The following is a 25,271-nucleotide window of genomic DNA, read 5'->3' on the forward strand; positions in this document are numbered from 1 at the left end:
CGTCGGAAGCTCGTTGTAGCTAAGGTGGAGATCAAAATAGAAAAAAAAATCGATACTAGACAGCTATTGCAAGCCCTGCGAAAGTCGGCACAATTATAGTACTATGGCATGGCAGCACACACTAAGTGAAGTATTCAATGGTTGCTCTATTGGCTTCTAGCTAACACTACTACTATATCCCAGTACCTCCACAAGTACATTAGCAACTGTACTCACAGACCACAATGTGACCAATCCCCAGCCGATGACCTTGTCCATCTTCCACTTGCGCAAAGGCACCGCAATGAGCAGGCCAAACAAAGTGATAAGTAGTGTCGCACCAGAAATAACCAATGTAGTGCTGACCGCGATGTGATAAGGCCGGAAATGTACCGACTGATCCGGGTGTTTCTCATGTCGATGTTCTCCCTTGGATATCACCATGTAGCATCCGCTCAAGCCCACGCCCAGCAGAATGTTAAGCATAGGGCCGCCGAAGCAAGCCGAAAGAGCCATGATGGGAAAACCGAGGCGCGCGACAGTAATATCCGCAACAAGGTCGCCAAGCGAGTTTCCAACAGCGAAGATGGTGAGGCCCAGGATTGCATCAGACATGTTGAGGATGACGCCCAGTGTGCGCAACACACCAACAACTTCGTTGGCAATCGTGCTAATCCATGCGATGGCGACAGCGAATCCAAGGAAACAGAGCGCCGAGCGCCAGTGGGGTGGCCGAGACGGAGATGTGGTGAGCAGAATCAGCGCCAGAATACACAGTGAAGCAATTAAGGAGTAAAGTGTATGGCGTAGTAGAGCGCGAGGGTTGTCGGGTTCCATGTTTGCCCAAAAGACCAAGACGATGAACAATGGCGCCGTGAATATCTGCACAATGACTAGCCAGCGATTCCATTGTGTCGATTCGGACAAGCCGAGTGCCGGAACCTGCTCAGGTGATTGCGCCAGTGTGTCTGTACCTGTAATGTATACTTGAGGTGTGTGACCAGCATTGGCCGAAGAGTTGCTGTTGCCTTGTGGCATGGATAAATTGGAGGGTCTGTTATCCTTAGAGTACGTAACGTTATTTGATCTATCCGGTGGCAAAGTCAGAGAAGCATTACGCGTATGTGAATCTGTACTGCCAATGTGAGTCGATGGAGATGTCGGTAAACCAAAGTCGAATGAGGGCTCGGGGTGGCTTGTCTCAGTCTCGTCCGACGGAGGTTCGACCACGGGCAATGTGATTGTAAGTAGAAACACCGGTATACTTGCTACCAATCCCAAAATCTTGTCAAAGAAGCTTTTGCTCTTCCAATTGGTCAAAGTTGGAAAGAGGGTTGCGAGAAGCACATAGGGTGCAGGCAGAAGATTGGATGGCCACCATCTAGGGGTTCTAGTTTGATCAAAAAGACCAAATGTGTTCCTGGGGAAATATCCCGACGCTGAAGATGCACTAGGAGATGGCGGGCGAAGGCTTGCAGGTCTCGAAGCTGATTGCGCCGACCAGGGATAGTCAGTGTAAGCGGGGAAGGGAATTGGCGGAGAGCTAGCATCTGGCACAACCAGCCTCAGACTTGGAGGCGATTGGCGGTCGCTGGCTTCTATGACAGGCGAGGAGAAAGGACTGGGTGACGATGTGCCTTGGCGGACCGATGCCCTGTTATCACCGCTAGGTGGCGCGAGCATGTTCGATGAAGTTGGCCTTGTTCTGGGCGTATTTGAGATTGGATCGTATGAGGATGGAGAATTTGGTGGAGACAGGGAAATAGTTGGCGATGGGGGAGCGTTCAGTAACGCGTCTTGGTCATTAGGGGTTGCCGACGCAAGTGTTATATCAGGCACGGGCTGACCTTGAAGGGTGCTAGGTTGCAACAAGATATTGTCGATGTCATTAGTTGACACTGCTCGAGTTCGATTACCCAGACCATAGTTAATGTCAAGGTTTGATCGGCTCACGTGTGCCAAGGCATCGGAGGCACTAGATTGGGCGTCAAAGGGAGGCTGTGCGGCAGCATGTGTCCCTTGTGAAATGTACTTTTGCTGCTGAGCAGTGGTGTAGGTCGGATCATCAGAGTATCGACGAAGATTGATGGGCATGGACTGAATATTTCGTGACTTTTGCAGCGAAGACAGCACAGCCCTGAATTCGAGGGCTCCCACTAGACTGGGACGAATGGGCGTGTGCGTGTTGCGACGCGAGTTGCTGGGTCGGTTGACGCGCATGTTGTTGGTCAGCTCGCCCATCCAACGTTCGCGCTCTTCTTCATTGTCGTCATCGTCGATCATGCGCTCGTCATTGCCAGCATTTTCGAGCATGGAAAAGTCATCGATGGATATGCCGTGACTTGGGGTTCTGCTGTGAGACGATGTTTCCTCGTCATGGTACTCCTGAATTTCTTCCTCTTCACCATTAGGCATGACATATTGGTTCCTCATAGTGGCAGCCCTTGCCCGTCGCGCCTTCCTCAGGTTGAGCCACCAGTGCCAACTAACAACAAAAGCGACGTAGAACAGGTAGAAGGCAACCATACTGATCGCTTCCCAGAGATGCAACTTGCCGTCGATGATGAAGCCCATGCTGAAGGCGGCGGCGACGAGGAAGAAGCCAACGTCACGGACAAAGCTCTTACGGGCGACTTGAAAGGGTCGAATGAGGGCCATGGAGCCTGAGACAACGGCAGTGATGAAGCACGCAGCGCCAATAAGTTCGCCGACAGCCAAACTTGCTGCGTGGGTGCGGAAGGCAGCAAAGGTGGAGAAGACATCGGGACTGCCATTTCCAAAGGCAAGCAAGGTTACCCCGGCAAGACTTTCGCTCATGCCCAACATGCGCGCAATAGTGTTGAGGTTGACGCAGAAGAAGTCGCTGGCTGCGATTCCAATGGTGCTGAAGAGCAGAGCAAGCCAGAGGGTCATGAGGGCGAAGGCGACTGGCTTTGCGCGAGGCAGGCGACAGTAGTAAAAAGTCAGGTACGAGATGACTCCGGCTTCTTCATCGGGGCAGTTTGCGCGCACAAAAGCGCACTGGTCGTGGGCATGGTGGACGAGGCGGCACTCTTGATCCAGGATAGTCACGTCCCTCTTGTGTAGCAAGCCAGATGACGTTGCGCCTGGACGAGCCTGTGTCTTTGCCCATGCAAGTAACGAGATGAGGGTAATGGCGAGGATAGTAAGGGCGAAGGGGCGTGCCGAGTAGCGTGGGCGCCGCCATCGCTGGACAGTTTGAAGTATGGCGTCGTGGTTCATGGTCACGACATGTTCTTTAAACGGTCGCAAAGGTGGTTCGACAGCGCGAAGAGAGGTGGCGAGTCGCAATGGATAAGGCCGCGAAATCAAGTGCTTTGGGGGGAGCGATTTGGGCGGGTGTCACAGGACGGCGGAAGACGGAGCGCGAGGCGTTTGAGCAGAAGCGGGCGCTGCTGTCGCCTGGGCTATGATAGGCGCAATAGTCGACGTGCTCAGACGAGCGGACGGAGGGCGGAAGCGGTTGCGCGATAATTGCGCGATAAGGATGCTAGAAGTGTAGAAGAAGTACAGGAAAGCAGGTTAAAGAGGAAAGAGGTGACGGCGCGGACCGACGACAAGCAGCAGGCCAACAGAGGCCCTGTCGCGGGTGTCGTCACTTGAGTGGGTTGGCCGTTGTCGTGTCGTGGCGTTGAGGCGTTGAGGCGAGTGCGTGTGGCGTTGAGGCGGATGTGTATGTGGCGGTGAAGCGGATGCGTGGCGGTGCAGATCTCTCCACTCGTCGCGTGGTAATTGTTCTTGGCGCTCTGCCCTGCGCTCGGACCCTGGCCTGGCTGTTGACAAACAAGACCACAAACACCACCACGGCTTGGACTCCCCGCCGGCACCCCCACTACAAAGGCTATCACGTCCACCCACCCAAAGCAGCCATGCCGCGCACGGCAAAGTACACGACGGCTGCCTCGCCGCAGAAGACGCCCATAAAGTAGGCCGACTCGCTCTACACACGTCGCGCCCTTGGGCCCGGCTAACTCGCATAGAGTACCCCTCAACGACGACCGCCGGGAAAAGGCCAACCGCCGCCACGCCCAGAATGAAGCCCAGCGTAACTCGCTGCGAGCATCGACTGCCACGCCCGCCAGGAAGCGCATGTCGCTTGCGGCGGGCCAGGACAGCCCCCACACACCCTCCCAGGGCCAGGATGGCATGCCCGACATAACAGGCACAGCAGTCACGCCAGGCAAGCGTGTCATGCCGCTGCTGGCCAATTTCGAAGAGTGGATGAAGATGGCCACAGACAATGTACGCCCATAACGGCACACTCGACGCAAATGCTAACATCTCCGAACAGAAAATCAATGCCAACAACTCATGGAACTTTGCACTCATCGACTACTTTCACGAGATGTCATTGCTTAAAGAAGGCGACGGCGTCAATTTCCAGAAAGCGAGTTGCACTCTGGACGGATGCGTCAAAATCTATACCAGCAGAGTCGATAGCGTCGCTACCGATACTGGTAAACTTTTGAGCGGACTCGCAGAGAATGCTAGCAGAAAACGCCGTGGCGATGCCGAAGACGGAGAAGAGGGTGATGACGATGATGGCGAAGGAGAGGACGGCGAGGATGGCCAGAAGAAGCGCAAGAAGAGGGCTGCACGTTCCGCCGAGGCTACCCTTGCATCCTCGTTTGCTCAGCTGCAGAACAAGAAAATGGAACTCGAGTTCTCTGTAGACCCACTCTTCAAGAAGGCATCTGCCGATTTTGACGAAGGAGGCGCAAAGGGTCTGCTGCTCAACCATCTAGCCATTGACGGAAAAGGCAGAATTGTCTTCGATAGCAGTGACGATGCGGGTGATGCCACCGCTGAAGATACACGTCCAAGTGCAGGTCTCGAGGATGCCCGTCAGCCGTCGCAGGAGCCACAGGATGCGCATTCGTTCGACGATATCGACATCAACATATCAGGACTGGCTGCCAAATACTTCCCTGACCTATCCCGGCTTGATGGACAAGATGTTTGCCCTTCAATGAAGACTTTCGATCTTGGAGATGTAAATGGTTCCATGGACCTTCCCTTCCTCAAGGCCCCTGATGACTGGCGCGACGATGTCAAAGACAAGGACGAAGAAGAAGATGAACCTGGTAATCGATCCGGTCTTTTCCTCGACGATGAAAACCCTATGGGTTTCGATGATGATGACGTGAACATGGGTGGTTTTGACCTACCTCCAGAGACTGGCTTTGGTGAAGGTGGTGAAGTCTGGGCTCGTGAAGCTATTCGGGATCCACAAGCTCGCGTCCATACCATGGGCATTGAAGACAATGAGGAAGCCGGAGAAGGGGGCGAGGGTGCTGTCGGTACTGACGCTCAGTACGGCGTCTCCATGGTGCATGGCCGCGACCAAGAACAAGAAAACATTCTCAGCTATTTCGACCAAGCTCTCAAGAAGAGTTGGGCAGGACCGGAACATTGGCGAATCTCGCGAGTCAAGCACATGGGCAAGGCGGCTCCGACAGTAAAGAGGAAAGAAAAGGAACCGTTCGAGATTGACTTCACTGCACCCATGTCGCAGTCGTTGGCAGACATGCTTTACACGCCTGCAACGTCGAATTCCACCATATCGCTACCTAAGGCACAATGGAAATCAAAGTCACGGAACCTGCTTCCAGACGACAAGCATTTTAACTCTCGACAACTACTGCGGCTGTTCCTCAAACCTAAAGCGCGCATGGGCCCGCGAAGGGAAGGACGACGAATGCAGCCGCCAGCCAACGAACCTGCACATGGCCATGTCGACGAAGCATACTGGGCCAACCAAGGCAACGATGTCGAAGATGGCGCACCCCAAGGAAACTATGATGCAGACTTCTTCCAAGATGATGGGTTACCAATGCCGGGCGGACCTATTGACGACGATGAAGACTTTGCAGATGCTCGAGATCATTTCTCGCCCGCCCCCGAAGCTCCAAATGCTACACAGCCCCTGGATGGTTCATTACCAAGCTCGCAAGCCGACGCATTTGGTGCGCAACTAGTGACACAGAGTCGCAGATTCCGACCAGAATACGTGCAGTATGCTCGGGTGGCGAAGAAGGTGGATGTGAAGCGGCTCAAGGATGAGTTGTGGAAGGGCATCGGGCTCGAAGGTGTAAGTACTATTCGAGATATTGATGACTTGTATATTCGGCCAGTGAACTAACGTGATAAACAGATCTCCGCGCCACCCAAGCCAGACGCTGTCGACGACCCGGCCGTCAAGGCAGTCGATGGTTCCCTGACCTTCACCAAGGTGGTCAATAGCCTGCAAGCCGTGTACCCCAAGCAAACAATGGCGGATATCTCTACGAGCTATTGCTTCATCTGCTTGCTGCATCTAGCAAACGAGCAGGGGCTGGTGATTGAGAATCAGGAGAACTTTGAAAATCTTACCATTCGAAAGGACTTTACGGCAGAGGTCTGATATGGTGTGTCAATACGAGGTAGAGAGGGACGTGTTCAAATTTACCAACGAGTCAATGATGCAATACAATGAATGATGGATTTTTTTTAACATTTACAAGATCGATTTCCAATTCCTGGTATCTGTTCGGTTCACAAAGTTTATTGCGGCTTTATGTTCGAAACAAAAAAAGCCAGCGTATTGAAGCTGTGGATATATCCCAAGATGACAGTAGCTGATCAAGGAGCAGTGACGAGCAAACACCAAGAAAACCTCAAATGACAAAGACACACACACACACACACACAAGGTACGCTGATACCAGACTGATCAAACAACAGGTTGCTATAGAATGTATTAGAATTCAACGTCAAAAAACAAACCAGAAAACATTAATCGCAACAGGATGGTATCTTCGCACATGGGTTTGCACCTCCGCAATCCACATGAAGAGCAGACAAGAAGCAAACGCCAAACCCATTCCTGGCAACTCATTCGTTCAATCAATCAACCAAGCAATCGAACCAAACATATCAAACACATGAACACATAAACACATCAAACTCATCAATAATCCGACACCTTTCCTTCTCTTACTTCTTCTTCCTGCCCGAGTCTTTGCGAACAGCGGTACCGGCAGCCCATCGGAAAAACGGCGAGGGAGTAGGCTTCTTGCGCGAAGAGTGTCCCGAGCCGCCACTACCGCTAGGTACGACAATGACGGCGGGTGGCGAATGGTGACCGTCGCCGGGGTGGCCAGGAGGAGGTGGCGGTGGTGGAGGCATGGCACCTGCGGGAGGGGGAGGAGGAACTGTTATGACGTGGGCGTGAGATTCAGACTCACGTTTCCTGCTCTTGTCCTTCTTACCTTTGCCTCTGAGAGGGAGATTTTGCGACATGAACATTTGCGCATCCGGTGGTGGCGGAGGTGGCGGAGGGAAAACCTCGACTACTGGTTCAGGTGGTGGTGGTGGTGGCGGCGGCTCTGGCATGGGCCACATGTGCATGGTGATGGCCCAGTCAGGCTGGATCACGGTTTCCCAGATTTGAGGTAGAATGATCTCGCCATCCGGTCCCACAAGATCGTAGTGGCCTTGGTGCACATGAGGCCCAATGACATCTACGTGGAGGAAAGCCTGCTTGATAAGTTCTTCCATGCCCTGATCTAATGTAAGTAGCCACTCAACCCACGCAATGATTGATTACCTACCTTCCATGTCTTGCACAGTTCCCATGGGAAGCTGAACTTACGCCCAACAGCGTCCTTGAACTTGATTGGGAGTTTTGGTGCATCAGATGGCTTGAGAGCAGCAGCCTCGTCCTCGGCAGCTTTCTTAGCCTTCTCCAATTCCTCAGCAGCAGCCTTGGCATCGGCCAGGGCTTTCTCATGAGCCTTTTTGGTCTCTTCAGCTTCAGCAGCCTTTGCCTTTTCGAGTTCCTCCGCAGCGGCTTTGGCTTCAGCAAGGGCTTTCTCGTGGGCTTTCTTAGTCTCCTCGGCTTCGGCAGCCGCCTTCTTCTCGGCCTCCTCTCGCGCCTTTTCGGCCGCTTCCAGCATGATTTTGGCTTTTTCGGCCGCTTGCCTCTTCTCTTCTGCGATTCTGGCCGCTTCTGCATCTGCAGCGGCCTTTTCCGCGGCACGGGCGGCATCTGCAGCGGCCTCTCGTTTCAGTTGTTCATCCTTTTGAGCAAGAATGAGTTGCTCCAACTTGGCAAGCTTGTCCTCGTCGCCCCTCTTCTTCGCTTCTTCAGCTTCTTTTGCAGCTTTCTCGGCAGCCTCCTTCTTAGCTTTCTCCTTTTCTATCTTGGCCTCTTGTTGGGCAATGAGCAAGTTCTCAAGACGGGCAAACTTGGCCAGCTCCGCATCTCTCCTGGCTTGCTCAGCTGCCTTTTCCTCTTCGTCAGCTTTGTGAAGCAAGAGCTTCTCGAGTTTTATAAGCATGCCCTCTTCTTTAGGATCTGGTTGAGCGGGTTCCGGTGGTGGTGGAGCGGGCGGAGCAGGTGGAGGAGTAGCTATTATTTGCTGCTGCATTTGAAGCAACTGTTGCATTTGCTCCAGATGCTGTATGTGCTGTATCTGCTGCATTGGCGTCATTTGTTGCATTTGCTGTATGTGTTGCATTTGCTGCACTGGCGACAAGTGTTGCAAGGCTTGTTGCAAGGCTTGTTGCATTGGTTGCTGCAATGGCTGCTGCATCGGCGGCTGCATCGGCTGGTGCAACTGCAAATGCATCTGCGCTGGAGTCTGAGGTGGGGGTGCAGCAGGTTGAGGTGGAGGTTGAGGTGCAGGTGTAGGCGGAGTTGGGGCAGCACGACGCTCTTCGTCGTGCTGAGGCTTTGGTGTAGCTCGCTTTGAAGAGGCTTTCTGTGGAGGTGGATGTGGATGTGGAGGCGGAGGTGGAGATGGGTGTGCTGAGTGTGGTTGTGCGTGTTCAGGATGTCCGTAGGGATACATGTGCTGGGGCATGCCATGTGGCTGAGCACCGTAGGGTGGATAGTAGCCTGTCGGCGAGTAAGGCATCATTTCCCCAGGAGGTGCCGCCGGCATCGAGGAACGGTGGGCTTTGCGTGCCTGGTGAGGATCTTGGTAGCGAGGATCCTGATATTCGGGAAAGTAGCCGGCACGTGGATCTGCTGCCGGTGGGGGCGGCTGTGTGAAGGGGTTTTGTCCATTGGGTGCAAAGGGGTTCTGTGCATAGGCAGCATGGGAGTCATGGCCGAATGGAACTAATTGACCTGGGGGTGATTGCGTGCCTCCTGCGTAGCCGTACTGATATCGAGGGTCTGAAACCATGCTAGGTGCAAAGGCATTGGGCGCTGGCTGGGGTATATGACCCCAGCCAGCGCTTGGATGACCATGAGGCGGGGCTCCGTGAGCTGGGGCGCCATATGGGTAATCGTCGTCGTCCTCGACTTCAGGAGGCTCCTGATGATGGACGGATTGATGCCTTGGCCGTCGCGGCCTGCGTTGGCGATCCAGTTTGCTTCGGCTTCGACTTTGGCTTCGACTATGGCTCTCGTGGCGGGAGGGGGGATCAGGAACAGGAGCAGCGTGGCGCGAAGATGTTCGCTCCCGACGAGACGGCTTTTGTCGAGGTGGAGCTACAGAAGGAGGGTGTACAGCGTGGTGCACAATGGGATGGTGAGCAACAGCACGATGTGGTGCAGAGTGGTGCTTGACGGCACGAGGGCGGGATGCAGAGTCCGAGGGGTTAATCTCGTCGATGTAGTCCCACGAACCTTCGTCCTCTTCCTCTACGTCGTCTTCGTCTTCGTCGTCGTCTTCGTCGTCTTCCTCTTCGTCTTCCTCTTCTTCTTCTTCGTCGTCGACGTCCTCGGTTTCCTCACCAGTGCTGTACTCCTCTTCACTGGCGGAGACGACTTGGATCCCAGCCGAGTCCTCGTCAGTGAAGTCGTCGTCGTCGTCGTTGTCGTATGCGCCCGTGTGGTTGTTGACAATGATTCCCTTCCGTAGTCTGATCGCAACGTTAGTGTCGCCCTTGACATGATAGCGGCGCTTAGGGGGAGTAATCGAGACACTTGACGGGGCAGTGCTGCCCGTCGTACGCGACGATAACGACATAGCGCGCGACTTGGTCGAGCGTCGAGAGGGGGCACGAGGCATAGCGCGAGTATGGGGGAGATGGGCTATGACTAACGGCATGAGGTTGGCGGTGCTGGAGGAGAAGCCGTACTCGAGCCTGCTCCTGCTAGAGAATGGCCGAGTCCGGAGTCCTGAGGGCGCAGGGAAGGGGGCGAGCGATGGGTCAAGACGGGGCGGGTGAGCAGCAGTCGAGATGCGGAGGGCAAGACGGACGGGGGTGGGCGACGGGAGGGTGGAAAGTGGTGGTGGGGGTGTTTTTGCTGACCGCTTTCAGCGTGGGCGGGGCAGTGCGGCGCTGGGAAAGACAGCGATGCACTTTGTATACAGCAGACAAGCGGCAGACGACAGACGCTGCAGACGTCCAGGGGCGTCACTGCAGTGTTTCTGTGCGAAGCCGTTGTTCTTGTTGCTGTTGTCGTTGTTGATGCTGACACCCTCGTTGCTCACGCGCGAGAAAGGGAGGGGGGAAGGGGGGGGGGGGGAGAAGCGGCAGAATAAGGTCTGCGGTAGGAACCAGGGTATTCCGCTTGATGAATGCCTGACGGGGCCGTTGTGGTGGGCTCGGTAGGCGCTGATTCGCCGGCAGAAAGTCAAGGCAGAAGGGCTCGAAACACTGGGGCTGTCTGATGGAGGCTTGGATGGGCAGACAACAGGCGGGTTGGGTTGTAGTGTGGTAATGGTAGTGGTGTTGGTCGCACACAGGCTGGAGCAAGGCGGATCGTGTGACGCCGTCAAGGTCTGCGCCAGAGTCTCCAAATCAGATGACAATGAGAAATATCCAGCCGTGCTGTTTCGGACATAATAGTCTGGCCTCTTCACCTAATAGCAGACGGGGGACGGAAGAAGACCGTGCAGTGACAACAGCAGCAGTACCGTTGCTGGGACGCTCGAGCGAGTCTACTGCACATGCACCGCCCACTTGTGCTGCTATTTAATTGTTTTGGCCTCACCGGCGCGGCGTCGTCGTAGCACGGCTGGGGGAGTCGTGGAGTGGTTGGCTTTAGTCGCATACGTGGTACATGCTCATTGTCCACGTCCCTTACCGCCCACAGCCCAACCCGTATGCACGCCTACCAGACCCATGGCAAAGAGGCTCGACGGGAGCCGCCGTGGAGCCCAATCCCGACAAAGCCCGTCCTGACGTGCGTAGGTCACCGACAGCCGTGACACGTGTAGCTCTGCCTTGGGGTCGTCCATCCGCCAGGGTGCAGTGTCTTTGGGCACGGGTGCAGCCTCTGTTGCGCTGTTCGGCCATACTACACTCTGCAAGTATGCACCAACAGGTGGGGCATCGCTTTGCTTATTGCAACCAGCAACAGGTTTGCAACCGTGCCGAGCCAGCATGTCCGTCCGTGTGCTCTGTTCCCCATCGTGGCCGAGCCAGCACGAACCCCATCCACAGTCTAGAAGCTCCCTCCACGTCTTCGTCGTCGCCAACATAGGTAGACGACTGACTGGCACAATACACATCAGCCTCTGCCTGCCGCTCTCGCCTATCTTAGCCGCATGCCCAAGCGAACCCAGACCGCAGGCACAAATCCATTGCCCCGGATGACGCCATGTTGCCTGCTGCTCTTCAACTGCACCATTGATTGCCATAGCCAATCTACTATTAACCCGATCCTCAATCACACACAGGTACCTAGGCCAGCAGTATGCAAGGACCCTACGCCCATGCACGCACACACCCCCCCACCCCTCATACACATATACACGCACACTCACATACACGCACACTCACATACACACATACACACATACACACATACACACATATACATGCACCCCCTCAGCCCATGTCACGAGACAAGGAAATCTTATTGTTGGAAATACTTGGCACTGTACAAGATATAGAACACACACGCTGCCGCTACCCGCTCTTCCAACCCGCGCAAAATACAAACCCGCTTGACACCTATTGGTTCGTCTTGCCGGAGTTGTTGGGCTTGGGGATGTGGTCCAGGATGCTCTTGTTAGATGGTGGCTGGTAGAGGATCTTTCGGTTCTTGAGCGGTCCCCACTTGTACCTGTTGTGCTCGTTAGCATTGCTTCACCATGTGCCCATGTACCACTGCAAACGCACCTCTTGACCCAAACACTGAGAGAGAACAAGACGCTCGTCACAGCAAGCACCTTCCATCCCATCTTCTTGCGGTCATCCATCTCAGGCTCAGCGGCCCAGTTGAGGAACTCAACAACGTCCTTGGCCATCTGCGAGGTCGAGGCTTTTGTGCCATCCTCGTATTCAACCAAGTCGTCGTATAGCACACGAGCCATGGCAATGCCGGTACCGGGGAAGTAGGGGTTGAAGTTGAGGCCATCCTGCACAACAGCACCCGCAGGTGGCTCCTCGGGGTAGCCAGTCAACAAGCTGAAGATGTAGTTGCAACCGCCGTGGCGGGCCTTGACCATGAGCGATAGATCCGGGGGCAGTGCACCGTTGTTGGCAGCACGGGCAGCCTCATCGTTCTTGTAAGGTGCGGGCATGTAGTCAGAGAGCTTTCCGGGGCGCTTCTCGATCTCGCCCTGGTCGTTGGGCTCAGTGTCGTATTCGTTCTCCTCGGCAAGGGCCTTGGCCTCATCGACAGTCATGAACTTGCCAACGAGAGCTCGGTAAGGGACACGAGAGATGGAGTGGCAGGATGCGCAGACCTCACGGTAGACCTGGAATCCACGACGGAGGCTATTTGGTATGTTAGGACGAGTATGCGAGTATCATTCGGGGAAGACGTACGCAGCGTGATCGAACGTCTTGTACCACTTTTCGTGCTCCCATGGGTACTGGGTAGGGTGCAGACTATCAATTCCACAGTCAGCTTCTTTTTTTCCTTATTGTCCTTTGCATCTTCTCTTTGCTGTTGTTATTGCTGCCGCCGTAGGCGTGGACGTCATTCCATCCATGTCTCGGCTAGAGAGCAATTAGTGAGTTGGCACACTCACCCTTCTTCAGCGGGAGTCATGGCATCGACATCGCGTCCGTAGAGATGCCAGTACCAGGCAGTGGAGCCGACGGCGAAGATGGTGGCACCGGCGGGGAGGGCGTTGTTCTTCCATGCGGAGGCAGCTCCCTCGGCAGAGGCCGATGTCGAGGCAAAGCGCTGTGATCACCCAATCCGTCAGCCAGACATTCAATTGCAACAGAAGAAGGCCCAGGCCCGAGTATGATGCCAGAGATGGCGTTGATGAAGCTCGCGGGAGCCGTTTGCGGGAACTGGGCCGTGTGGGAGGCGTACCGAAGCTGGTCTGCTGGTGGCATTGCGGGTCGCGGCGCCGGCGGTGCGTGCCGTACGCAGTGCTGAGCGAGCCAACATGGTTATGTGAAGCCGGCTCGGAGCGAGAGGGGAAGTGGATCAATGGGGGTTGTCGGCGTTGGTGATAGTGGTGAAGGAGGGCTGTTTGGTCGCAACTTCTTCGCTCGAGGCTTGGCGAGACCTAATCAAGTCGACGGGCGCTGTGATTGGCCCGCGCCCGCGGCTTTCGGCGATGTATGATCTGTATATTGCGAGTGCGAGCAACACTTGGGCACCTTCACGACAGTCAATGGCCAGGCGTGCATTTCTTCCAATTGCGTCTTTGAGGCCAGTCGAGGGCACATGTTTGTCCGTGGTGCCGACAACCTCCTGGCTGAAATGCAGTATACGTCACATGACCTTATATGGAAAACGCCTAGCACGCGCAAGTTTGGCCAGCACAAGTACGTGTGAGTGAGAGAGCATGACATCAATTCATCAGTCAAATATGCAGCTTGGGGGCACGGGGACTGCGACACAAGAAAGAAGCAAAGCAACTGCACGCACTGCATCATCATCATCAGCGCAGCAGCTGCGTCTGGGAATGGGGGGCATGTCGTGGGTTCAATCATCTGATCTGCCAAAGACATTTTGCATGTAGCGCTACTTCTATACCCTTCCACTCATGGGGTGGTTGTAGAAGGGCTCAAACGAGGGCTAGTGTTTTCTCTAGCAAGGACTGGCAATGTTGCCAGAACACACAGCGTCTCTGCAGAGAGGGAGATGGCTGGGAGGACTTCCTTGCGATGTTTGAGAAGAGAAAAAAAAGAAAGCGGCGGCGGGATAGTAAGTATTTGTACTAGGCCACACACGCACACTGGCACAAACACTGGGGCAGCTTAGCGGCGTGTGCAGTCGCAAGCCCTCTCTGCCCTACCAAACCTCGCCTGGCCAATTGCAACGAGCGCCTTCTCACCGCAGCACGCCCTCATCGACTGTAGCGGTTGGGTCAGATGCGGCGCTTCAAGCAGAATGGCGCTTCTGCCCTGCAATGCGGGCGTGTGGTGCTATCGCGGCAGGCCATCACCGCCTCGCGCAGCCGGCTGAGCGCTCACCGCAGTCCACAGCTGCACACGCTCTCGAGCCCCACGACAAGCTCTCGATACTACCCCGCTGCCCGCGCCCAGCTACAGCTACCACTACGGCTACAACACGCGCCCTCTCGCACATCGCCCCCTCCCCCTTCCCGCCTCTCTCTTGCTCCCCCCGTCCGTTATTGCTCGCACCGAAGAAACATGTGCAGACACTTTGGAGTCGACGACCACTCCGCCATGGACGTCTCCAAGGGTCGCGAGGTGCTGCCCACCAATGTCAAGCCTGTGCACTACGACTTGACCTTGGAGCCAGACTTTGATAAGTTCACCTACACCGGTACAGTGACAATTGAGTATGCACTACCTCTAATTGCAACCCATGCGCCCGCCCGCTGACACGCCACACAGTCTGGACGTCGTCGACGACACCACATCCGTAACCCTCAACACCAACGAACTCAAGATCCACTCCACCAAGATCACAGCCGGCCAGCAGGTCATCTCAGAGGCACCCAATGTCAGCACCGATGACGAGGCACAAACAACAAAGGTCAGCTTCGACCAAACCATCCCCCGCGGTGGCAAGGCCCAGCTCACCATGACCTTCTCGGGCATCCTCAATGACAACATGGCTGGCTTCTACCGTTCCTCGTTCAAGGCGGAGGACGGCTCCACCACATACATGGCCACAACCCAGATGGAGCCCACCGATGCTAGGCGTGCATTCCCCTGCTTCGACGAGCCGGCCCTCAAGGCCAAATTCACAGTGACACTTGTCGCCGACGAGAAAATGACATGCTTAAGCAACATGGACGTGGCTTCAGAGAAGCAAGTTGACAGTGCCATTTCAGGCGGAAAGCGCAAGGCCGTTACCTTCAACCCCACGCCACTCATGTCGACATACCTTCTGTGCTTCATTATTGGAGAACTCAACTACATTGAGACCAACAGTTTCCGCGTCCCGGTACGAGTATATGCACCAAAGGACAGAGACATCGAGCACGGCCGCTTCTCCCTTGAGCTGGCGGCAAAGACGCTAGATTTCTACGAAAAGACCTTTGACAGCGCTTTCCCCCTTCCCAAGATGGACATGGTAGCCATTCCAGACTTCAGTGCTGGCGCTATGGAGAACTGGGGTCTTATCACCTACCGTGTGGTCGATGTGCTCATTGACGAAAAGGTCAGTGGCGCCGCCACCAAGCAGCGCGTAGCCGAGACCGTGCAACACGAACTCGCGCATCAGTGGTTCGGCAATCTTGTCACCATGGACTTTTGGGATGGCCTGTGGCTCAACGAGGGATTTGCGACATGGATGTCGTGGTATTCCTGCAACGTCTTCTACCCTGATTGGAAGGTCTGGGAGGGCTACGTTACTGACAATCTCGCAAGCGCACTCTCCCTCGACTCCCTGCGCAGCAGCCACCCTATTGAGATTCCAGTGAAGCGTGCAGACGAAATCAATCAGATTTTTGATGCCATTTCGTATTCCAAGGGCTCTAGCGTCATTCGCATGATTTCCAAGTGGGTTGGCGAGGAGACCTTCATGGAAGGCATTCGCCAGTACCTCAAGAAGCATGCTTACGGCAACACGGAGACGGGTGATCTCTGGGCTGCTTTGGCCAAGGCTAGCGGCAAGGATGTTGGTAAGGTCATGGACATCTGGACCAAGAAGGTCGGTTACCCTGTGGTCGCCGTCACCGAGGGCACCGACTCGATCCATCTCAAACAGAACCGTTTCCTCCGCACTGCCGATGTCAAACCCGAAGAGGACCAGACTCTGTACCCTGTGTTCCTTGGACTTCGGACCAAGGATGGTGTTGATGAGGACTTGACCCTCTTTGATCGCGAGGCCGACTTCAAGCTCAAGGATATGGACTTCTTCAAACTAAACGCAGACCACTCTGGATTGTACCGGACTTCATACACACCAGAACGACTACACAAGCTTGGCATTGCCGCGAAGGAGGGACTTCTTACTGTTGAAGACAGGGCCGGAATGATTGCTGATGCTGGTTCGCTGGCTGCGTCTGGGTACCAAAAGACATCTGGAATCCTCTCGTTGCTTGATAGCTTCAAGGACGAGTCGGAATTTGTTGTTTGGGGAGAGATTTTGTCGCGCATTGGAGTGCTTCGAGGTGCATGGATGTTTGAAGATGAAAAGACTAGGGATGCTCTGAAGAAGTTCCAACTCGACCTAAGCGCCGAAAAGGCACACGAGCTGGGATGGGAGTTCAATGAAAACGACGGACATATCCAGCAGCAGTTCAAGGGCCTCATGTTTGGCGCTGCCGGCATGGCAGGTGACGAGAAGATCACCAAAGCCTGTTTTGACATGTTTGCCAAATTTAAGGCGGGCGACAAGTCCGCCATCCATCCCAACATTCGTGGGAGTGTGTACGCCATTGTACTGAACAATGGTGGCGAAGAAGAGGTAAGTCATTACCAGATTGATTACTGCGTGTCTCCATGCTGATTAGTAAAATAGTACAATGTCATTGTGAACGAGGCTCGAAATGCAGCGACAAGCGACGAGCGCAACTCTGCTCTTCGGTCTCTGGGACGAGCCAAGTCACCAGAGCTCATGAAGCGCACGCTTGACATGGCGCTCAGTGACGATGTCAAGGGCCAAGACATCTATCTCCCCATTGGAGCACTAAGAACGCATCCAGCAGGATGCCATGCGCTCTGGAATTGGGTCAAGGAAAACTGGGCAGAGCTAGAGCGCAGGCTTCCCCCAAGTCTGAGCATGCTCAGCTCCGTCGTGTCTATCACAACGTCTTGCTTCACGCACCGTGAGCACGTTGAGGACATTGAGGCCTTTTTCAAGAACAAGAGCACAAAGGGCTTTGATATGGCGCTTTCTCAGAGCCTGGACAGTATCAATGCAAAGGCTGCATGGGTTGTGCGAGATTCGGAGGATGTGAGTTCTTGGCTTAAAGAACACAAGTACCTGCAGTAATTGGCACATTGGCCTGTCGGACTAGATGCAAGCAGGGCCTTGTGACGCCTGCGCAACTAGACAGCCGGAGCTCAAATAAAATAGATAAAGTAACTGTATAACAGTAGAAAGAAGAAATGGCAGCACATTTGTTGCAAGCCTGGCTGTCTATTGTTATTATTATTATTTTAGCAAGGTGATGTCTGGTGATGTGATGGCTGCCAAAGGCTAATAAATTGATAGTAATTATTTTAGGTGTTGCGTCATATGGTTTGCGGGGTGGGATTGTGCAGGGGGGATGGCAATGTACTCCTAAGGAGACAAGCGCTCGATGGGCTTGCACACGTCCCCCAAGGCGGGAGTCGGAAGACGCGTAGTGGACCTGCAACGTCAGCCTTGCCAGGCCTCCCGAACATGTGATAATTGTGTCTTCTGGCATTGGCGGCCCATGATTGTTGACAGTACCATTGCTGGTTTTTTGCGTCACTTGGCAGCGTTTCCAACCGCTCGCTCCTTCTGTCTATTGCTCTTCAGAACATCCGGCTACCATCGATTGCATTCAGCCACGGCTCGACATAAGACTGGCTTCCTGTCGCCGCTCACCCACAGGTAGCCATTGCCCATGCATTGACGACAATTGCCTCGCACTTCCGAGTCGCACACTCGACTACCGGCGGCATACACAAGTGTTGGAGAAGAAACGGCGTCCCGCGCAATGTCGCAAGACACAGGACAAGTAGACCAGGCCGCCCCCGCACTTGCGCCTACAGACATAGAGGATGTCGAACTATTCCGGCGGTCACCACACCCATACCTACGCCACGGGGACGAGATACGCGGCCAGTATCCTGAAAGAGCGCATAGCCTAGGCCTGGAACCCCCAAGTCATGCCGACGCGAGACTGGGCAAGAATGGTGCAAAGCGCAGAGAACCAGTGTCGCAATCACCCAGCGAAAGCGGCACCGAGGCAGACGACGAAGGCTACAACCTAGTCAAAGCACTGCCTGCGCCTCCTCTGCGCCTCCACAAGGGACTTCGTAATGCGCGGCCCAGGGAAGGCGGGCAATGGGCTAGTCCTTTGCTCACACCCACACAAATCGACGATGAAGGGAGCAAGTTTTCCGACGAGTTCGCCAATGGCGGTAATCGGGGGAAGCGAAAAGGGATCGCGTACCACCTCGACGAAGAGGCAAGGGCAGCCAAGCAAAAGTATCTCCAACGGCGGCGGAATGAAATGGTAAGGCGAGCGACCGAGACGGCTTTGCTCGCTGGCATTGGCATTCTTGCCGTCCATGGATGCGAGTGCTGGAGCGAGCTGCTGTCATGGCACAGAGGTCAGCGTCATTTACCAAGATATCAATGGAACAATGGCTAATACCGGCTTCAGCAGAACTGCTCACGCATACTACTATTATAGTGATATTACTTGGTCTATATCCGCTACGACTACTCTATTATTCTTGGGGGAAACATTCGAATCTTGCACTTCACCGGCGAATCCATGTACCGGCAGCTTTCGATCCGGCTACGATACTATACCCGCCAATACTGCCTGTACTAATCGCCATTTCACTTTTTGCTTCATCGCCCAAGCCTTTGCTTCCAAATATCCTGCTTGGACTGGCAGCGTTGCCAGCCAGAATTATTCCTTTCAACCCTTCACCTTTGGGGTATTCATCACTTCACTGGTTAATTTCCATTCTGCCGCTAATCGCGGCTGAAAATACCGATATACCATCTAGACTGACTGCAGAGAAGCCGTACAAGCTCAAACTACCGCCTCCGCACCAAGGGCTGGATCCAGAAGTGCTTGTCTGTCTGTTTCCTCTACATCAGGCACTACTGCCGCCTTTGTACTACCTCACTACAACGAGCCTTCTGCCAACGGAGCTGCACCTGCTGTCGATTGGGCTCATCAACTTACTTTTATTTTCCGACTCGCCTCAGGCGATAATACTTAGCATTCTGCTCTGGATGGGAGGGCTGGGAGTATTTGTATGCTGCGGCAAGGTGCTCAAGTGGGGGGTTGCGCTCGCACGCATCCCACAGTGGAGGCTCCGGCGCGCAGGCCAGGTAATTCGGGCTCGTCAAAGCTTTTTGGAAATATTGAATAAGAGCCTGGGCTCCAGACGCAATGGACATGGCTCTGCAGCGAAGAATGGCGACAGCGATGCAGATGATGACGATGACGACGCCGCTATGTTTGGAAATAAGACCGAAGGCCTTAAGATTGACATACCTCAACGCAGTACTGCAGGTATCTTGTCTACGGGCAGAGCGGAGCCACAGTCGGCTGCCGAAACGACAAAGAAGTTTTTTGACAAGATTAATGGAAAGAGCGAGGAAACGTTTGGCGTGGGCCGCACGCGTAGGAACACTTTGCCTATTCTTTCTGCTGAAAATCAGGCATCACCGCATCGATTCTCGCATCGAAAACGATCCCGATCAATTGCACAGTCATACCTGGAGCTTACACCTGCACAAGCAACACTACGGAAGTGGCTGTATGCCGCGTACTTTTATCTAGTAGTTGTGATTTTGATACTGGGCCCGATCCGGTATGCCGTCAGCAAATGGGCACTGTATGGGCAGGAGCCATTTGGATGGGCGATTAGCTACCTGTTTGGCAATCTACCGAGCGTGCGATGGAAAGTGTTTGAGTGGAACCTGGACTGGTGGATAGCGCTGCCGTTGAGAGAAATGTCGGATGATATGGCAGCAGGGGCACAGGACATGGCACTTGGCGAACGGGTTGGGCTTGTGCTGCTAGGCGAAGCCAACACACGACTGTTGCTGTGCATGTACTGCATGGGCACCATTGCGGCGGGCCTTGTTGCAGTGTTTTCACTGTCTGCTGTTGTTGAGGTGGACACGCGCCGCAAGGTGTTTCACGGAACCATGGTGGCCATGCTGCTGCCGACCATCTACGTCGACCCATGCTTTGTGGCGCTAGCTCTGGCACTTGTACTGGCCATTTTCATTCTGCTGGATCTGATCCGCGCCTCGCAGCTTCCGCCGCTGTCGAAGCCGATTGCTAGATTCCTCACGCCATATGTAGACGGGCGGGATCTCCGCGGACCAGTGGTGGTTTCGCACATTTTCCTTCTCATCGGCTGCGCAATTCCGCTCTGGCTATCTCTGGCGGGAGTCGATCGGAGTGGGGGGGAGCCATGGCGAGAGTGGGGGGTCAAGAACCGAGACATTAGCATGGTGTCAGGAGTGGTTTGTGTCGGAATGGGAGATGCAGCAGCCTCGCTCATCGGGAGGCGCTACGGACGTCGCAGATGGCCATGGGCAGGTGGCAAGTCACTGGAGGGCTCGCTGGCCTTTGCGGTTGCGGTGACTGTTGGGCTTGTGTTTGGCAAGGCATGGCTGTACTTTGGATGGGGGAGTGGTCAGATGGTGCCAAAGACAGTGGGGAGCTGGGTGAGGGAGGCAGCGATGACGATGGGAAAAGCCGGTATTTGCGCAGCAGGAGCGAGCTTGAACGAGGCGGTGCTCACAGGCGGCAACGACAACGTGATTGTGCCAGTGGTGCTGTGGGTTCTTGTGAGAGGGGTCAGGCTGTGAGGAGCCTGAGGAGTATGGCGTCAGGTGGCATGCAGGTACGGTACGGTGCTGAGGCAAAGGAGGCTCAACTAGAGACAGGGCTATATATGGAATTGCAAGAGTCTGCCGACCCAGCAGCCAGGCGTGTGAGCATGCGCATGAGCGTGGGTGTCAGTGGGTGTCAGTCAGTGTGTGTGTGTGGTGAGGAGGAGAGCAGGGCTCCTACGTCATAGTGTAGCAGTTGGAGACGGCTGGGCTGGCTAGCGCTCCGTCGCGAACTGGGACACTAGCTGCAAGTCACAGCGGCGGCCATTTGACGGTGCCGAGGCAGGGATGAGACGGGCGGCGGGTAGTGCAAGTAAGTAGACGAGCGATAAGCTATGGTGGTAATGCTCGTTAGTGACTTGCTCGGGCTGGGCACGACAGATGGCAGACATGGCAGGCTGCTTGCTCATGCCCCAGGCGAATGGCGTGCGCTGTGGTCATGCCGCCGGCCACATGATGAGGCCCCTCTTGTCGCCTGCTGCCAGCCAGCCAAGGCAGTGCTCACGGCCAAGGGCGGACTCGACGAGGGCACCACGGGGCGGGCCACACGGGCATACGAGCATCAGTAGAGCGGACGAGTACATTGCTGTGTGCCAGACATGGGCGATAGGCTGCTCGTGTTGTCGCTGCAGCCATAGAGGCGCCTCGTCTCGCACGCGTCGTTATCAGTCCTATCAAGGCAGCGCTAGCGGCGCGCTAAGCCCTGCCCCATGACTGCGAGTCGAGCCTGGGGGACCCTCCACTCGACCGTCTGTCTACCTAAACCTCCCAAGCCACTCGACTGCTCACTGCCCTCTCTCTACCCACTCCTCCTCTTCCCTACTGTCGCTGTCGCTGTCGCTGTCGCTGTCGCTTTCACCATCCCCGTCGCCGTGCATTGCCCATAACCCTCGGACCTCGCGCCAACGTCTCGCCGCCACCCTGCGTCTCGCCTCGCGTCCCCGTCACCACTATCGATAGCACCGCATACAGCCAACAACACCTCCGCGTCCCGACAACACAACCACCGCCCCGCTACCCCCCAACAGCTCATGTACAACTCGCTCACGCCTACCCTGTACCTGCATCTGCGCTGGTAGCCGCTTCCCAACCACCCCACACCTAACAACAACCCATCTCACCACCACCACCACCTCCTCCTCCACCACTACATCAACCACCACCATCACCACTACCACCCGTAGTACAAACACATCCACCATCGACGCCGAGCCAGGCAGCACACCCCGTGCCGCCATGGCTTCACCAAGCTCCCATGCCCCCCGCCGCTCGGGGGCATCCCCATCCTCATCTGCTGCCCCAGGCTCAGAGCAGATCATTGGCAAGTTCAAGCGCCTGCACCACATTGGCAAGGGCAGCTTCGCCGAAGTCTACCGTGGAATTCACATTGTACGTTGCTGCTGTTTCTGCTGCTCTTCCCCTCTCTGTGCTTAGACATAGGCATCCGTCGCTAACCAGACGACCGTAAACAGGAAAAGCGCCAATCGGTCGCCATCAAGTCGGTCAACATGAACAAGCTCAACAAGAAGCTCAAGGACAACCTTGTCTCCGAAATCACCATCCTCCGCAGCCTCCACCACCCCCACATAGTATCGCTCATTGACTGTCAAGAAGCGCCCTCGCGCATGCACATCATCATGGAGTTCTGCGAGCTTGGAGACCTGTCGGCCTTCATCAAGAAGCGCACCGATCTGGTCAACCACCCCCAGACGCAGCGCATGATAGAAAAGTACCCCAATCCCGCTGTCGGGGGTCTGAATGAGGTGGTCGTCCGACACTTTGCCAAGCAGATGGCGAGTGCCCTGGAGTTTTTAAGGTCCAAGAATTACATTCATCGTGATTTAAAACCACAGAACCTGCTTTTGAATCCCTCCTCCATGTTCTACTCGCAAAGCGGAACTCTCGAACGAATGCCTCTCGCCGCTAGCGCGAACTCTCTGATACCTGCCACTGGAATCGCCTCTCTGCCAATGCTCAAGATTGCTGATTTCGGCTTTGCTAGGATTCTGCCGACAACATCGCTGGCGGAAACGCTATGTGGCTCTCCGCTCTACATGGCTCCCGAGATTCTGCGATATGAAAAGTACGACGCAAAAGCTGATCTGTGGTCTGTAGGTACCGTGCTGTTTGAGATGATGTGCGCTCGTCCTCCTTTCAGGGCCAACAACCACGTCGAGCTGCTGCGCAAGATTGAAGAACGCAAGGACCAGGTTCGGTTCCCAGAAGGCCTTGTTTGCACCCGCGCTATGAAGAACCTGATTCGCGCCTTGCTCAAGCGGAAGCCAACCGAACGCATGTCTTATGAATCCTTCTTTGCAGACACTGTCATTCGCGACGAGATCCCCGGAATGGTGGACGAGGATTTGCCTGGATCCATGCAGGCTTCTGAACGCCTCCAAACCTCTGCGTTGGAGCCGCTTATTGAGCAACCTAGACAAGCTCAGAAAGCGCCTGCCGAGATGGATCGCCCAGCCTCGGATAGCCCGTATGGTTCATTGCCCAGGAACAGGCCTTCTTCGCGGCCAAGCTCTAGACCAGTTTCTGGAAACTACTCAAACACCCCGCCGATACCGGCTTCTGCCCGAAGGCCCAGCATTACGCCAGTCGATCCTAGTGAGGAGCGCGCATCTTACCGCGACCATCGACGCCCACCTCTTGGCAATGCTGCAACGGCACCAGCACGCACCACAACCCTGCAAGACCAGGGTGCCGCACTTAGTCACAGACGTAGATACTCTCGCGATGAACCAACACCGCCACCTGTCGGTTTGAAAGAGCATCTTGACCGTGAGCGTATTCCGCAAAGAGCTGAAGTCCTACGAGAGGCGGCTGAGCGAGCTGCACAGGACAACGCTTTAGACGAGGGTTTTGTGTTTGTGGAGAAGCGTCGTGTAGAGATTGACGCTCTCGCAGACGAAATTGCCAACAGCCCACAAACACAGCAAGATCGACCAATGTATAGGGATACCCCAATCAAACGACGGTCGACAACACAAGGCTCTCCCACATCGACTACTGGCGCAGTGCCTTCAAAAGCTATCCAGATCCAGCAAAAACCCACAATCACACATCAACGCACTGGCTCATACAGTCGACGACAATACCGGCCCAGCTTTGAAACAGCAACTTCTGCTCTATCCAAGGCCATGAACATGGTCAACATCCGAGGACTTGGCCTTTCACCACCCATCATGAAAGGCGTGTCGCCGCCGCCCCAGGGATACTCGGCATTCCCAGCATACCCCACCGCGCAAAGCAGTATACTACTTGTTGGTGATGGGGGCAAGATGGTCAGCAAAGATGAGGACTCACTCACAGTTCGAAGGATCGAGGATCTGGCACAACTCAGCCACGTTGTTTATGGTTTTGCCGAAGTCAAGTACAGTCAACTAGTCCCTGTTGCACCAAGTGACCCAGCCTTGGGTGACGGGTCCACAGGTGTTGCTCGCAAGCCAAGCAACGATGTCATCGAATACGACGAAGACGATGAAGATCTGACGCCTGACACTATTCTCCTCATCTCGGAGGAAGCCCTGGTCTTGTTCGTTAAGACACTCGCGATGCTAAACAAGGCCATGGATCTCACCGGAAGCTACTGGAATCGGACTCGTCGCCATAGCGGGCTTGAAGGAACTAGTCGTACAAACGCCAAGCTCGGCCAGGTCGTTTCTTGGATGCGAGATCGCTTCAACGAGTGCTGTGTCAAATCAGAAATTGTTGCTCGCAAGCTTAAGCAAGCACAGCAGCAATTGCCACCTGACCACCCCAGCCATCCTCAGAACCAGTCCGCAGCGTCAGGCTCAGCTACTGCCGTGGGTTCTGCTGAGAATATCCTGCTTACCACTGGGGTTACTGCCGAAAAGCTACTGTACGACCGTTCTCTTGAGATGAGCCGTCAAGCAGCCATCGACGAGCTCACAGGTCATAACCTGGCCGATTGCGACATCAACTATTGGACTGCGATCACTATGCTTCAAGCCGTCCTCGAGGAGGAAGAAGACGTACCAGGTCACAAATCCGACGCAGAGGAAATCAATGGTCTCGACGGTGAAGACCGAAGGTCAATACAAAAGCGTACGTGTCTTTCCCAATCATGATTATTGATAACCACCCAACTAACTTCTTCTAGTTCTCGAACAAATGAAGAGCCGCCAAAAGGCGCTCAAAAAGAAGCTCGATGCTCTCAAAACCCAAAAACGTTCTTCAATCACCGGTGCTCCTTCGCCTCACCCTGTCGGCCGCAACTCGCCTTCACCAGCGGCGGCAAAGTAAGTGCAACAAAGAAATTGCACAAGCACAAAGCACATACACACATATATATCACGTCAGGTCCCAACGTTCCATCTAGCATTGCATCGGTTCGGCGCTTCCACAACTTCTACATGAGACGCTTCATTGCTTCCTTTTTGGCTCTACTTCTTGTTACTCATGT

At 54.8% G+C, this 25,271-nt stretch overlaps 8 protein-coding genes across 8 annotated transcripts; 4 read left to right on the forward strand and 4 right to left on the reverse strand.

The window, feature by feature from the left end:
- Window positions 1–156: 156 nt before the first annotated feature.
- Window positions 157–3,222, reverse strand: COCCADRAFT_100905 (uncharacterized protein; the record flags this gene model as incomplete). The annotated part of the gene is made up of 1 exon (XM_007715909.1): window positions 157–3,222. The coding sequence occupies one exon, from the start codon at window positions 3,220–3,222 to the stop codon at window positions 157–159; it is 3,066 nt and encodes a 1,021-aa protein (XP_007714099.1).
- A 647-nt stretch (window positions 3,223–3,869) lies between these two features.
- COCCADRAFT_27702 (uncharacterized protein) lies at window positions 3,870–6,403 on the forward strand (the record flags this gene model as incomplete). Its single annotated transcript, XM_007715904.1, has 4 exons — window positions 3,870–3,925; window positions 3,981–4,242; window positions 4,292–6,091; window positions 6,155–6,403. 4 exons carry the CDS (start codon window positions 3,870–3,872, stop codon window positions 6,401–6,403), a joined length of 2,367 nt encoding a protein of 788 aa, XP_007714094.1.
- Window positions 6,404–6,975: 572 nt separating this feature from the next.
- COCCADRAFT_6525 (uncharacterized protein) lies at window positions 6,976–9,962 on the reverse strand (the record flags this gene model as incomplete). The annotated part of the gene is made up of 2 exons (XM_007715895.1): window positions 6,976–7,542; window positions 7,593–9,962. 2 exons carry the CDS (start codon window positions 9,960–9,962, stop codon window positions 6,976–6,978), a joined length of 2,937 nt encoding a protein of 978 aa, XP_007714085.1.
- Window positions 9,963–11,006: 1,044 nt separating this feature from the next.
- Window positions 11,007–11,582, reverse strand: COCCADRAFT_27704 (uncharacterized protein; the record flags this gene model as incomplete). Its single annotated transcript, XM_007715905.1, has 1 exon — window positions 11,007–11,582. One exon carries the CDS (start codon window positions 11,580–11,582, stop codon window positions 11,007–11,009), a length of 576 nt encoding a protein of 191 aa, XP_007714095.1.
- A 316-nt stretch (window positions 11,583–11,898) lies between these two features.
- On the reverse strand, window positions 11,899–13,294 carry COCCADRAFT_27705 (uncharacterized protein; the record flags this gene model as incomplete). The annotated part of the gene is made up of 5 exons (XM_007715906.1): window positions 11,899–12,010; window positions 12,067–12,666; window positions 12,718–12,780; window positions 12,924–13,081; window positions 13,217–13,294. The coding sequence occupies 5 exons, from the start codon at window positions 13,292–13,294 to the stop codon at window positions 11,899–11,901; spliced, it is 1,011 nt and encodes a 336-aa protein (XP_007714096.1).
- Window positions 13,295–14,508: 1,214 nt separating this feature from the next.
- On the forward strand, window positions 14,509–17,266 carry COCCADRAFT_100840 (uncharacterized protein; the record flags this gene model as incomplete). Its single annotated transcript, XM_007715910.1, has 3 exons — window positions 14,509–14,660; window positions 14,716–16,738; window positions 16,793–17,266. 3 exons carry the CDS (start codon window positions 14,509–14,511, stop codon window positions 17,264–17,266), a joined length of 2,649 nt encoding a protein of 882 aa, XP_007714100.1.
- Window positions 17,267–17,960: 694 nt separating this feature from the next.
- COCCADRAFT_100889 (uncharacterized protein) lies at window positions 17,961–20,815 on the forward strand (the record flags this gene model as incomplete). Its single annotated transcript, XM_007715911.1, has 2 exons — window positions 17,961–18,579; window positions 18,633–20,815. 2 exons carry the CDS (start codon window positions 17,961–17,963, stop codon window positions 20,813–20,815), a joined length of 2,802 nt encoding a protein of 933 aa, XP_007714101.1.
- A 1,260-nt stretch (window positions 20,816–22,075) lies between these two features.
- On the forward strand, window positions 22,076–25,111 carry COCCADRAFT_100877 (uncharacterized protein; the record flags this gene model as incomplete). The annotated part of the gene is made up of 3 exons (XM_007715912.1): window positions 22,076–22,228; window positions 22,312–24,913; window positions 24,969–25,111. The coding sequence occupies 3 exons, from the start codon at window positions 22,076–22,078 to the stop codon at window positions 25,109–25,111; spliced, it is 2,898 nt and encodes a 965-aa protein (XP_007714102.1).
- Between the last annotated feature and the right edge of the window lie 160 nt (window positions 25,112–25,271).

The sequence above is a fragment of the Bipolaris zeicola genome, assembly GCF_000523435.1.
Source record: "Bipolaris zeicola 26-R-13 unplaced genomic scaffold scaffold_120, whole genome shotgun sequence".
Taxonomy (NCBI): domain Eukaryota; kingdom Fungi; phylum Ascomycota; class Dothideomycetes; order Pleosporales; family Pleosporaceae; genus Bipolaris; species Bipolaris zeicola.